This window comes from Triticum aestivum, chromosome 1B (assembly GCF_018294505.1).
Source record: "Triticum aestivum cultivar Chinese Spring chromosome 1B, IWGSC CS RefSeq v2.1, whole genome shotgun sequence".
Lineage (NCBI taxonomy): Eukaryota > Viridiplantae > Streptophyta > Magnoliopsida > Poales > Poaceae > Triticum > Triticum aestivum.
Window position 1 is genome coordinate 493,113,253 of NC_057795.1, and position 14,243 is coordinate 493,127,495.

Below are 14,243 nucleotides of genomic sequence, written 5' to 3' on the forward strand. Positions count from 1 at the left end.
AAATGATCAACATCATTTTGTTGGGGGTGCCAGAACTGCAACCTTTGTGCGCTTTTAAGCAAGTGGAGGAGACAGCGACACACATTCTATTTCAATGCAGGTTCTCCTGGCGGGTCTGGACCGAGGTTGCTACGTGGATTGGCCTACATGCTAATGTAGTGAGGATCTGAAGATTTGACACTTTGGTTTGGCATTGGTGATTAAAATGGGATTGATCGTGCAAACCAAAGAAAGGCTCTTGCCTCCTTGTTTATGCTTGTATCTTGGGAGATTTGGAAAGAGAGCAATGCTAAGGTCTTTCATAACTCCGCCGCTGTGACAATGATTGTCTTTGCAAGGATAAAGGAGGAGGCTCGGCTTTGGGCCCATGCCGGTGCCATATACTTGAGTAATGTAATGCCGCTAGAATAGTTTTTTGTACCCCGCTTTGCAAAAAAATTGTCTAAGCATTCTTTCTTAATCAATGAAAATAGCAAATCTTTTGTCTTGTTTCAGAAAAAAAATTCAAAACATGAAGCGTTCTTTTTTTTTTTACGGGAAAGGAAACGCTGGAATGTTCAACATGTAAGTTCCACAATTCCTCAGTGAATTTTATCCTAAGGGGCACTGCGTGAAATGCTTAAGCTCTAAAGTGTGAACACACAATGCTCAATTGCAAAACACATTGTTGCATGTGTTCATAATTTGCAGCTGAAATGTGTCGGCTCATGATCAAAACAAGCAGGTGAAGCCAACTTAAGGCCGATTTCCAAGTCCAATCTTGTCTACATCATCCGTTTTCTTCGATAAAATGACTACACCATCCATGCATCTGCACTGTCCGTGCCCCTTTTTTTTGGGCCGGAGGCACTATCTGCAATCTACTGTTGTCCATGTATATGGGGAAACATCGCAAATCACTCGCGTGGCACTTGTCACCTTACTTGAATCGTTGCCACGGCAATGACTGGATTATTCAGGGCTAGAGTAAAAAATAATTCCAGCTAGCACATATCTGAATTATATGACATGTGCTACTGAAACAGCTGAACCTACAGACGATGTGTGCGATAAAGCAACAGAGGAATCCATTGATGCCACCATCCTCATGTGCTCTTCGGTGACGATGAACAGCTTGTCGTTGTCCCGGATCACGTCCAGCGAGTCGATCTCCGCCCCTTCGCCATTCAGGATCAGCGCCTTCTCCGCGTCCACTTTCAGCTTCTCTCCTGAAAGAAAAACCAAACACAGAACGTTTGAGCTGCTAATTCCTCGTTTTTCATTGCAACAAATTCATTCACTTGGTGAAACATCCAGTTGATGGTGCATTGGTGCATCCGCAGCTACTGGCCGAATACTTACCGATGATGGTTTTGAACCCCTCCATCGTGGCGGGAAGATTGATGAGCTTGCCGGCTTCGGAGCTGTGGTTTCTCACGAACGGATGGCCCTTGTAGATGCTCACCCGAGGCCAGTGCGCGCTGTCCGATCTCGCGCTGCCCTGGAGCCTCCCCTGTCTAAGCTCCCCGGACGACGAGCTGGCGGCCGTGACGGTGCTCGCCGGCGAGTCGTAGATGGTGATCGGGTGGCCGACCTCCCGTCTCTTCACGAGCTCCCGCAGCTCGGCCGCCGGCACCGTGGTCTGCCGCGGGGCGGAGCCGTCGCCGTCGAGGTCCGCCTTGTCCATGCTGGCCCCGCTCATGACGAGGAACCTGGCCGCGTCGGCCTGACCCTCGGACAGCGCGACGCGCAGCGCGGTGGCGCCGTCATGGTCCTCGGAGTCCACGTCCAGGCCGTGCTTGAGGAGCTCGCGGAGCGTGTCGACGTCGCCGCGCCGCGCGGCGAGGCAGAGTAGGTCGCCGCCGGCGCGCGGGTTCGAGACGCGCGCGATGTGGTACAGGTTACTGAACACCTTGTGGTGCCGCGCCGCGATGGCCTGCCACAGCGCCGTGTTGCCCTGCGCGTCTGCGGTGTGCATGCACCGGCCACGAATAGTTAGTTAGCAAACTTGATCGCACTAAAAAATGTAGGTGTTGTGTTTGTTGTTACTACGTGCCTTTGATGTGGACGTTGCACCCGTGCATGAGCAGAGCCTGCACGCAGCCCTCGTACCTCTTTGACGCCGCGATGTGCTGTGAGTGGCATCGTTGGCAAGAGCAGGGCATGCATACAGATCAGCACACACACTGTAAAAATGAGGGAAAATGTGAGGAATAGTGTGTTCTTTGTCTACTTACCAGCGCGGTTCTTCCCTTGGAGTCACCGACGTCGGGGTCCATCCCGACCTTGAGGAGGTCCTCAAGGAAGCCAGCGTTCCCCGTGGCGGCGACCGTCAGCAGATTGCACGGGACGATGTTGCCGCTGCCGCCCGCTCCGGTGCTCTCGCCCAGCAGGTCCTTCATGTCATGCACCTCAATCTGATGCTGCAACACAACCATTTCTTTCAGCCACACATCACATTACTGACTCACAATCTTGCCACATCTGACACACACAGAGGAAAAAATGTAGTAGTAGCAAACATAACATGGGGGCATCGACCAACCTTAAGGAAGTTCCTGACGATGAGGGCGCTGTCGTCGGGCTTGCTCTGCATGACCTCCCTAAGGGTGGCCTGCTTCAGCCGCAGCAGCTGGCTCAGCGTCCTGGTGCGGAACGTGAAGGTCTGCGGGCGGTCGCTCAGGGCGCTCACCTCGCCAAAGATGTCCATGGTCCCCAGCTTTCCCATCACCTCCTCCCGCTCGCCGTTGAAGTATATGATCTCCACCTCGCCGGACACGACGACGTACACGTCGTCCGCCGCCTCGTTCTGCACGATCACGTCCTCCTTGGGCGGTATGTACTCCGGCTTGGTCTTGGTGACCAGGAGCAGCTGCGCCTCCCTGGAGATGCCCTTGAAGAGGTACACCTCCTTGACCACGGGGAGGAAGAGGTGCTCGCAGATGCTCTTGCAGATGGACTTGGGCAACTGGTCCATGAGCTGCTGCTGGTTCAGGCTCTCCGCCCTGAACTTGAGGCACATGTAGGCCAGGATCTGCTGCTGCAGCCGCGGCGGCAGGTGGTTTCGGCACACGAAGTTGGACGCCGCGCGAATGCTGTTCCTCTGACGACAAATGAAAAGAAAATCAACTCAACTCATGTACTAACAACAATGGCGATCGAGATTCAGAAATGGAACTTACGAACTCCATGGTGCGGCGCGTGCCCTCGACGACGAGGTTGGTCATGTTGCCGATGAGATAGGCGGTGAGGCCGAGGTTGAAGAGCATGTAGAAGATGTTGAAAATCATCTCGAGGTTGTTCTGGGCGTGCAGGTCGCCGTAGCCGACGGTGGTCATGGTGGTGATGGACCAGTAGATGGAGGAGATGTAGCGGATCCATAGGCTCTCCTGCCGGAAGTTGGGGATCACGGCGCCGATCCAGGTCTTGTCCCGGTCCGGGTACCGGTCCGCCAGCAGGTAGTACAGGCACCCGGCGCAGTGCACCAGGAACAGCGTCACCGCGATGAGCCGCGCGCAGCGTACCCAGAAGTAGCTGAACCTGATGTCCTTCTCCAGCCTGACGGTCAAACCAGCTCAGCCATTGTTGATCGATTTCGAGTTCTGAAGATCTGGTAATGTGAATGCATGGCTGTTGCTTGATTACCTTGTGAAGAACTGCTTGACCTTCCTGAGACGCCAGAGCCGGAGCAGGCCGAGCAGGCTGTACACCATGCCTTCCCTGACCTCGCCGTTGACGAGGTAGGCTATGCCCTGGTACGGAATCGTCGACGCCACGTCCATGATGAAGAACGTCGACAGATACCTACGCATACATGCACATCCATCAGCAATGTCGCAGCAAGGAAGATAATCTTCAAATCAAATAATCAATGACATGATTATCAGAAGAGAGCAGAATTCTGAAAGCTTGGACTTGGGTGTATCTTTGTGGACCCTGTCCCGGTCTGTAAAGCTAGTGGCCATATCTTTGGATCTCTAATCCACCAAAAAGGAACAGGAGCTACCACTGTTTCATCGATCACACGATGTGGTCCATTTGGGTCGCGGTTCAGAGTGCTCGTGTTTTGCACTTTTGCATAATTTCTACTAGCTTCATAATAACGCGGTTTAGTTTGGGTCTTTTGCTGATTATTATCAAGTTCTATCTCTAGTTCTCAACTTTCTTTTCGACAATTGCTTTTTTTTTTTTGAAATCCATTGCCTTTTCTTGGCCTGTTCTTTATTTTGACCAAGTTTGGCCACGTAAGGTATTTGGTGAAATCTCCCAAGCTAGTACGTGTCATCAAGATTTCATGTTATGCAAGAAGTGAAGAGCATTTTGGAGATTACTGAGCAAGTATTTGATCCCAAGTAGATGGCAGAATGCACAAAGGAAGATTCCAAACAGTGCAGTCCAGGCTTAGCAAAAGGCTTGTGGGCTGGAGCGAAAGGTACATGTCATCTTCTTGTAAGGAAATCCCTATTAAGTCGATAGCTCAGGCCATACCCGCCTATGTGATGAGTGTGTTTAAACTTTCATATCAGTGTGGTAATTTTACTAGAATGATGCGTCAATATTGGTGGGGAGTTAAAAAAAGGAAGAAGAAAAATGGCTTGGGTTGCTTGGGACAGGCCTATCCTACCGAAACAAAAGGGAGGCCTCTTGGGTTTAAACAAATGGCTTGGGTTGCTTGACATGAGAGCATTTAATCAAGCCCTCTTGCCCAAACAAGCATGGCGGTTACTGGACAAGACATAAAGTTTGTGTGTTCGCCTACTTTAGGCGAAATACTATCCTAATGGGCAGCTTATTGATATGGTATTTACAGGCAATTCTCCAATGGTGTGGAAGGGGATTGAACATGGACTCTAGCTTCTTAAGAAAGGACTAGTTTGGATGGTAGGCAATGACTCATCTATTTGGACTTGGGGTGACCCTTGGATCCCGAGGGGAGCACCTTTCCGTCCTATAACACCTAAGAGACATTGCAGACTTAACAGAGTGCAACGGCGGAGCTATGTAGGTTCCCCGAGGGGAGAGGGGGGGGGGCTATGGTCCCCTAACATGGACAACTTGCGAAGGAAAACATTTTGTGAGGGCTTAGATGAGAAGTTTTTAGCTTTTGCCCCCCCCCCCTCCCAAACATGTATTCTACATTTGGCCCCTCCCTCCCCCACCCCCCCCCCCCCCCCCCACGCCTTCCCCCCGCCAGCTGGTTCTGCCTAGCTCCACCACTAACAGAGTGTCTGAGTTTTTCAATCAAAATAGGAACGTCATTAGCCATTGAGTGGTCTAGTTTTCCTATTATTGTGCAATCAGATTCGCTAGGACCACTGTCTTTGATGGTGGATGTCTCGCTCATCATATCACCGTCTGGTTATCTAGTGTAGGAGATCAAGCTTTTGTTGGATGAACGGGAGTTTAAACATTGTAAGATTGGTAGTTCACAGAATAGGGTAGCCCATAGTCTTGTGAACGGTGCTCGGACTGTTCGGAGCACAGCCTGTTGGTTGCATAGGGCTCCAGATTTTCCTCAAAGTCTTGTAATGGCTGATTGGAATTCTATTGGTTTGGAATAAAAATTCCCCGATTCCTCACAAATAAAAAGAATTCATGTTATGCCCGATTTTCGTTTGGATACATAGAACAATTTTCCCATATATCATAGAGGTCCTTTGTGATCCGGTAGAATCCGGATTCTTACTACCTTGTCCATCGCTTTGGCATGAACACATATATCCCCATCGTCATCACGCAATTCTGGATTGGAAATACAACTACTCCTTAAAGTTGTACTAAATGTGCATCAATTAATATGGATCAGAGGGAGTAGAAAAGTTGGCATTTGGTTTTATCCACCCGCATGCTAAATTGCTAATACCAGAAGAGAAATGGATCTAGGAGACAACTTATATCCCAAATAGGAAATAAATTAAACAGGAGTAAGATGCACAATATCTCTGCATACTAGCCATCACCACATAAAAATTAGGCCGCCGCATCCGTCATAAAGGTTGGACGTCGTGACGGGGGTCAAGTCTGGATACGATACATGACAACACACCCACCCATGGACTTTGCATGATAACATTATGTGGACTTTGCATGATAACATTATGTTTATTTATGGAAATGGAAGTGCTTTACTTGCTTGAAAACATGCATATATCTTGCCCATACCATGTTCATTTGGGTAGAAAATGAGAGGAGAGAACTGGGTAACATGCACAACTAACTGACGTTCGTTCATGCAACTCCAAGGAAGAAGAAGAAGAGAGGACTGTCGAACAAGGTAGCACGTACGTAGGTTAGGTGGGTAAACCGTACTACGTACCTGAAGGTTATCCTCCTCCTGTCGCGGACGAGGAGCTGCGTCCTGGAGTCGATGTAGGCGACGAAGAAGGTGAGGACGATGTCGACGGCGAAGAAGATGTCGACGACCATGTCGGCCACCTCCAGGCCCCCCTTGGGCCTGGCGTCCATGAAGGCCACCTCGAACGGGTACACCCACGCCGAGTACGCCACCAGGATCACCATGAACGTCTCCCAGCACCTAAACCATTAGCATTCTTGTAAGACGGAGGAGTAGCAGGTACCGATGGTGGTGTTGCCTCATGTCTCACCTGTATCTGGAGTCGAGGGGCGAGACGACCCTCTTATCGGAGTCGGAAGTGGACTGGCTGAGGCTGGAGCCTAGGGGCGGCAGCATGAGCTTGGACAGGTTCCGGAGGTTGAAGGAGCGGGAGGCGCCGGAGCCGGAGCCGAAGCCCGTGCTCGAGCCGCTGGCGGCGCTGGTGCCGCCGCTGCTCGTGCTCTTGATGCTGGAGATCTTCATTGCTCCCGTCCCGTCGAACAAGAGCTGCCTCAATCTCTCCGGCAACGTAGGTACGTACACTGCTTACACACCACTCGTGCTAGCTAATAAGATAATCCCGGGGAGGATCGAAGGAAGAGAATTAGAGAACCGAGAAAGGCAGGGGCGAAGCGAGAATCAAATCAAGGCATCGAAATAATGGAGGCGGGCTGGCGGGGCATCCATCTATCCATGGATCCATCAATAATGGAGGAGGGGGAGGGGTCCTGTCCGGGATGAAAGTGACCAGGCACACGCTGCCGGCCCGCGGATTTGGCCAGTATATATGCAGAGCCAGCGCGCGCACGCGGGCAGCCGAGCCACGCACGTACGTAGCTCTACGCCTCTACGGCTCTACCCCTGGTGCGTCGATGCAGATGTTCCCTAGCGACGAGTGCACAACGACCGGTGGTTGTCGTGGCTGTGGCTGAGAGAATTCACTGGGCCGTGACAGTGATCTCGCTCCCAATGGGTGTGCATGGAATGCTCGTTGACGTTGAGTGATGCCCGGGTCCATGCAGTGCAAGTGCCATGCCTACCTCGCTGTCTGCATCGAGCACCAAGCATGTAGTATGTGCGAGCTGATTCATCAGGTCCTTTCGGGTTTGGAGCTTTGTACTAGCACATAATTGATTGGCGACAGTGCACGGTGCAGTCCCGATCGTGGGTACGTGCTGCCTGCTCGCGCCAAGTGCACTTTTGCTTCTCCATGTTTATCACGACAGATGACGCTGTTGGGAATTTCAGATGTAATATTTTTCTAGTTTTGGGGCTGACACAGCGTGGTGTCAACTTGTTTCTTCACGTGTGCTTGTTCAAATATGTCATGCAATCCATGTAGTTTGGTTCAGCATTCTTGGTTGGTTTGGTTGTTTAGGCCTGCTCGTCGAGTCCTCTAGCGCTCCACTCGGCTGGGTTCAAAATTCCAATAAAATTTTGCATATTTCGATGCGGTCCGTAATACTTGTAACCCTAAAATTTTGAGCTAGTTTCAATCTGGAAATTATATTCGGTTAAAATTCATTAATTGAAATTTGAAATTTCAAAATCCAAAAGAATTTCTAAATTGTGTGAAATTTCCAAAATTTCGCATATTTCGGTGACGCCCAAAAGCTTTTAATTTCCAAAATTTAAAATCTCCTAGCGCAACTGGCCTGGGAGCAAGAAGTATTGTTTTTGTACTCATGAAACAATTAAACATCTTTTTTTTAATGTAAGTTTGCCCGTTCTACGTGACCAGTCATCCAAATAGCGTTAAACTTGTGTATGCCCACAAGTATTGCCAATATTTTTGGTCACTGATTGGACGGTATTCCAAATAGATTCAAACCGCATATAAGGGTGGGAGCGTATGTCTTAAAGTGGTCGCGTTGACTATATAGAAATGATTTTATTTTTAATGACGAAAATGCTTCTCTTCTACAGGTTATTTTCCAATGTACACATTCGCTCCGTATGTGGTATATGCTACAAGGAGTGGAGTACCAACCGTTATTCAAGGCAGTCTGTACGCATTTGGAACAGGTGGCTACCGGGTTCTTTCCTAATATGGGTGTCTGCATAACCTCCCTACTGATCCACCACCACTATCAAAATAGGCCTTCGGTCTATAAGAATCTATTGTTGCTGTCTTGTCGGTTTAATTTCATTTGTTTGTATCGGTCTTTTCTAGATTGACTGTGTGCATCCTAATTATTCAGAGGCCGGATGCCACTTATAATGCTTTGTATCTGTCTGATGCTACATTTAATATAATAAAAGCATCCTTCATCGGAAAACTTTGTACTATCTTCCGTCGGCAAAGCAGTCATTAATTTAATCGTCAGGTTTCAACCTTCTTTCTAGGAAAAAGAAAAGTTGGATATGAAATTTTCAGCTTTCTGTCTATTCCTTTTTCTTAACGCTTTCTGGTGCGTTTCTCGGTTAGCTGAACGAAATTGTCAGAAAGAATAAGAAAGATCAGCTGACCGAGCCACATTATTTCTCTTCCAGAAGATCGAGCGGGGTAGGCTGATATAGTGATAAGTTTGGATCTCTGGTTCAGAAGAATTTACACAATATTATCTTCCGGTGCCATAATTTATCACTGGAGATTATGATGGGCGATCTTGACTAGAAACAGTAGAATGAGACGGTTGAGCCAACATCAGAGTAACCAAGATGATGCCGGAAACAATTACTAGAAGCTCACATACTGGCCTCACGAATGACAGGTTGTGGGCACACTTAAATAGGCATCCGCTATGCACATCACATCATGATCTTCAGTCTTTGATTTTGCCTAAACGTGTTGCCTCTCCTCTGCCGACGCACGTACCCAACTTTACGTGAATTCCGCTGCAATTTTTTTTTGGTCTTGGCCAAAAGTATTGTACTTAGTTGATTAAATTGGTGAGGGTTTTCCGGCAAAATTCAATTAAATCGGTGAGGGTTTATTTTTAGAAGAAATAATTAGAATGATGGATTGTATAAACGCAACTTAGTAGGAGTAAAAATATGAAGTGGCCTTGTATTAGTAGATGAAGGGAGTATTAGGATGAATATGAAATATAAGTAGTTCTCAGTAAAGAAAGCCAATGGCAAGGTACATCATGTTATAATTCATATTGAAGCTACATACACGTTATTAAAGTCAGACCTCTGTTCCAGGAACATGTTAAGTTTACTGTGTGTAACGGTACCTCGGTTCATTTCTGGCGTGATTGGTGGTGTGGTGATACTCCTCTGGCTCTTACTTTCCCAGTTCTTTTTTCGTATTGTCCTAACCCGGATATCTCCATTGCGGAGGTGGCGGCTAATAATTGGGACTTGGCCTTTCGCCGCTCCTTGTCTCCTGAAGAGTTGGAAGACTGGCAAAGACTCTCTGCCTTCTTCCCCTTGCTCTCGGAGACGCAGGACTCGGTTGTCTGGCCTCATTCTGCCTCTGGCCGGTTTTCAGTTAAATCATTGTACTCTAGGCTCATCGGAGGTGTCCCTTCGAATAGGTTTTCTTGCATTTGGAGGTCCAAAGTTCCTCCTAAGATTAAAATCTTCCTCTGGCAAGCCTTCAGAGGTCGTTTTCCCGCAGCCGACCAAATTCGTAAGCGGAACGGGCCGGGCTCAGAGTTCTGTGCTCTTCGCGGTGCATTGGAAGACACGAACCATTTCTTTTTTCATTGTGTGTTGGCTAAGCTGGTTGGAGTTGTGTCCGGTCTTGGCTTCAGGTTCCTTGGAATCCCTCCTCCTTTCCTGAGCTGAGAAACCTCGCCAGCGTGCTGGTTGGGGTCACTAAGAGGGTTTTCTGGGTTGGCTTGGGTGCGATATGCTGGTCTTTATGGACGATTAGGAACAAATTTACAATCGATCATGTCTTTCCATCTAAGGCTGCTGACGTTGTTTTCAAATCATGTACATTCTTGCAGCAGTGGAGATCATTGACTAAGGAGGACGATTGGGGAGCTCTGGACCTGCTCATCTCTAAAATTCAGGCCTCGGCGTCCTCTATCTCCGGGCAGGTTCCTGATGTCTGACCTCGCTTGCCGCTGTTTTGTCGTTCTTGGTGGTGGCTGTTTCTTTACTCTTTGCGGCCTGCGTGCCGTGTCTGGCAGGTTGCCATGTACCCCTAATACTTCCGTGTGCCTGGTCCCTAGTTTCTGTTTATGTGGATTATTGGTGGTTTTGCCCTTTTGGTGTTTGGGCCTGTGACTGTGCCTTGTGGCTTTATTTATAAAGTCGGGCTTAGGCTTTTTCTCTAAAAAAAAGCTACATACACGAGAAATTGTTAATTGTGGTAATAGAAAAGAAAACTACCCCTAATTTGTCACCAATTATAAAAAGCTTTGAAGAAAATTGTTAACAACCTAGAAAGGCATTGACCTATGTATTCACTTGTTATTATCAAGAATAACTTAGCACAGAGAACCTGACACCAATTGAGGCTGTGGAGCGGCGAGTTCTTCTAATTGGCAGGAGGCGGTTCCTCCTAGTGCCATCTGCAATAACCCGCTGAGTGAATGATAATGCTAACTTGTTTGAGAAGTTGTTTGCTAACAAAAGGGAAGCTTAGTATATTTGATGTCTAGATTAGCTCGAGAACAGATAAGCTTCAGTATAACCTTGAAATAACTTAGTACATTCTAAAACAGTAAAACTTCTTTAAACCTTGGTCATACATATTCATTATCAACAGTGATCAACATATACTTACTGCTACTTTTTTTTGTCAAACTTTGTTGTATGTTAATTACAGTTATTCACAAAGAACTTAAAGGTAAGTAGGTCGATAATCAATATAACTACTACAGAGAATTGTTCAGTTCTACTTTCTAAAGGTCCATGTATCAAATGGTGTATCAATCCCATTGTTAGAGTCTGGGGTAAAATGGAGCCTCCTCAGGCCATGTGATTTTGGACCGTCGGATTGCGTTTCCAAAATGATCCTGTTCGTCGGATCTCCGGGTGGAGTGATCCTAGCCGTCTGATCGAGTTGAGCACTGCTACAATGAATAGTGTCTGCCACCGCCTGTAAATTTAGCGGCCGCCGAGGCCGGAAGAGGAATTTCGCATAGCCCGCGCCATGTGGCTTAAACCTGTTCGTTGCTCCATCCCGAATCAGGTGAGAGATGCTAGGGTTTGTCCCTTTCCTCTCATTTCTCCCTCTCCCTGGCATCTCTCTCCCGCTGCAGCCGCCGCACCTCCCTCTGTCGCTGCTGCCGCCTCTTCCTGTCCCGCGCCTCCCTCAGCCGCTCGCGCCGCCGCTTCCCCGTCGAGCTTCACGTCCCCGGCTCGCCCAACCCCCGATTGAACAGGCAGGAGGAACGCTAGCCACCTCCCTGCGCCGCCGGATGTCTCAGCTACACGTTAGGCCGAGGAGAGCGACCGATTGGGTGAACCCTAGCCGCTGCTTGATAATCCCCAAGTCCAAGGAATCAACATAGCAATTTCCAAAGGTGGAAGTGATAAGTATGGAGTGTCGAACCCACAAGGAGCTAAAGGTAAGATCAATATTCTCTCAAGCCCTATCTGCCACTAATACGACTCTACGTACACCGAACGTTTGCTTCCAACTAAAAACGAGAAGTAAAACTACGTTGTGTGTAAGAAGAGGATAGCTTTGCATGATATCGAAGAACTAGAATATAAAAATAGGTGATGTTAACAGAAAGTTAGAATATATTACTATATATTATAAATAGCGAGTGTGGAATAATGACGGATCGGTGTGCGGAATTGTCCTAGGCAATTGTTAACAAGATCGGTAATCATACTGCAATTTCACATGAGGGAGAGGCATAAGCTATCATACTTTCTCTACCTGGATCATATGCACTTATGATTGGAACTCTAACAAGCATCTGCAACTACTAAAGATCATTAAGGTAAAACCCAACCATAGCATTAAAGTATGAAGACCCCTTTATCCCATACGCAACAACCCCCTTACTCGGGTTTAAGCTTCTGTCACTCTAGAAACCCACTATAAGCGAATCATGAACGTATTGCAACACCCTATAGCGGGAATCCTTCACGTGTGCGCGGCATGGAAGGCACCATAGGACAACAGCAAAATAAAACATACAACTCAAACCAATCTAGATCATCAATCAACCCAAAAGACAAAAGAAATGTACTCAAAACATCATAGGATGGCAACACATTGTTGAATCATAGTATGTGGCATAAAGCACCATGCTCAAGTAGGGGATTGCAACGGGGTGCGCGAGAGTGGACCGCTTATAAGAGATGAGGAAGGTGATGAAGAAGGTGATGTTGATGAAGACAATCATTGCGGCGATGGTTCCCCCGGCGGCACTCCGGTGCCACCGAGAGAGACGCGGGAGAGTCTCCCCCTTGTGCTTCCTCCTCCATGGACTCCCCCTAGATGGGGAGAGGTTCTCCCTCTGGTCATTGGCCTCCATGGTGATGATGGCCTCCTCCGGCTTCCTCCTCCATGGCCTCCCGTGATGATGGCCCCCTCCTGCAGGGTGCTGGAGAGGGCCTAGATTACTTTTTCATGGCTACAGAGGCTTGCGGTGGTGGAACTTCTAATCTAGGTTTCTTTCCTGGGTTTTTGGTATTTATAGGAATTTTTTGCGCCGGTTTCACATCAAGGGGGTCCACAAGGCAGCGACAAGCCAGGGGGCGCACCCTAGGGGTGCACCCCCTACCCTTGTGGTCGCCTCGGGATTCTTCTGGCCCAACTTCGATGCTCTGTGGGCTTCTTCTGGTCCATAAAAAGTCACCGTAATTTTCAGCTCATTCCAAGAACTTTTATTTCTGCACAAAAAACGACACCACGGTAGTTCTGCTGAAAACAGCGTCAGTCCGGGTTAGTTCTAATCAAATCGTACCAAAACCATATAAAACTGTTGTAAACATGGCATGAATACTTCATAAATTATAGATACGTTGGAGATGTATCACTGCTCTCCCTCTCCCCTTCTCGCCCGTGCTCTCTCCTTTCTTCCTCGCCTCCCCTCGCGCCGCAGCCGCCGCTCCATCCCCCGTCCCCATCACACCCCTCCTCGAGCAGCAGGCCAGGCGGCGTCCAGAACCACCATGGTCGCCGCGGTTCGTCCAGATCCGCGCCCTCCCTAGTTGCTTGCGCGCCAGGAGAAGAGGAGGTAGCAGCCACTGCCGTTGTTCTCGTGCGGCCGCGCAGCTCCTCTGCTCTGACCCCGTCAAGGTGCCCTCCCCCTTCTCGATTCGATGCTTCTTGTGTTGCTCTCTTCATGAATCTCCTCTCCGCTGCAGTCTTGGAGGAGATGCAGGAGAACCTGATATGTGATTCTTTAGCCCCAACAAGCTCCATGACAAGGGCTGCTCTTCATTTTATATTCCCGTGTGCAATATATAGTGCATAGTTGGTTCATTTTCATCTCTGACAATCATGTCTTACTTTTACATTTATCAGGACCAGCAAGTCAAAGTTGAAACTCGACATCATCTGGACCTATTTCATGGAATTGGGGACTGAATTTGGATACTTTGTTTTGAGGCGAATGAGGTAGACCTCTGAAATAATTCAGCTAGGAACATATGCTATCTTAATTATATTGGGTTCAACTTTCATGCACCAATCACACTATGGCACTATGTCTTTTATCTAAACCACAACAAGCCAAACAATTAGCACTACTGATATTGTATAACCTAAGAGCTGAATGTACATTGATCTGTGAACAGAGCTAATCTATAGCTTCAGCTTCATACACCAATCACACTTTTGCACAAATTTCACACATTTCAGTCTATTTTTGTTTGGTTACATTTAGATCAGATTGAATCCATGGTGGCAAGAAAGTCTGAGTAGTTTTCTAACCTCCAGTTTCATTGCTATGTGATGCATCATTTGGTCGTGCACGAGCATTGTTGGCCTTCCTTTTGTTTTTCCCCTTTGATTTCTTGGGGTCTGATTAATTCCTTATCTTCCACTCCCTTATTCCCTTAT

General features: G+C 48.1%; 1 protein-coding gene across 1 annotated transcript; it reads right to left on the bottom strand.

Annotated features, from left to right (window-relative positions):
* Nucleotides 1-725: 725 nt before the first annotated feature.
* Nucleotides 726-7,073, bottom strand: LOC123134325 (potassium channel AKT2). Its single transcript, XM_044553598.1, has 9 exons — nt 6,585-7,073; nt 6,296-6,514; nt 3,625-3,783; nt 3,162-3,537; nt 2,525-3,082; nt 2,217-2,402; nt 2,036-2,111; nt 1,342-1,944; nt 726-1,208 (listed from the first exon to the last, which is right to left on the bottom strand). Exons 1-9 carry the CDS (start codon nt 6,794-6,796, stop codon nt 1,000-1,002), a joined length of 2,598 nt encoding a protein of 865 aa, XP_044409533.1. The 5' UTR covers nt 6,797-7,073; the 3' UTR covers nt 726-999.
* Nucleotides 7,074-14,243: the final 7,170 nt, after the last annotated feature.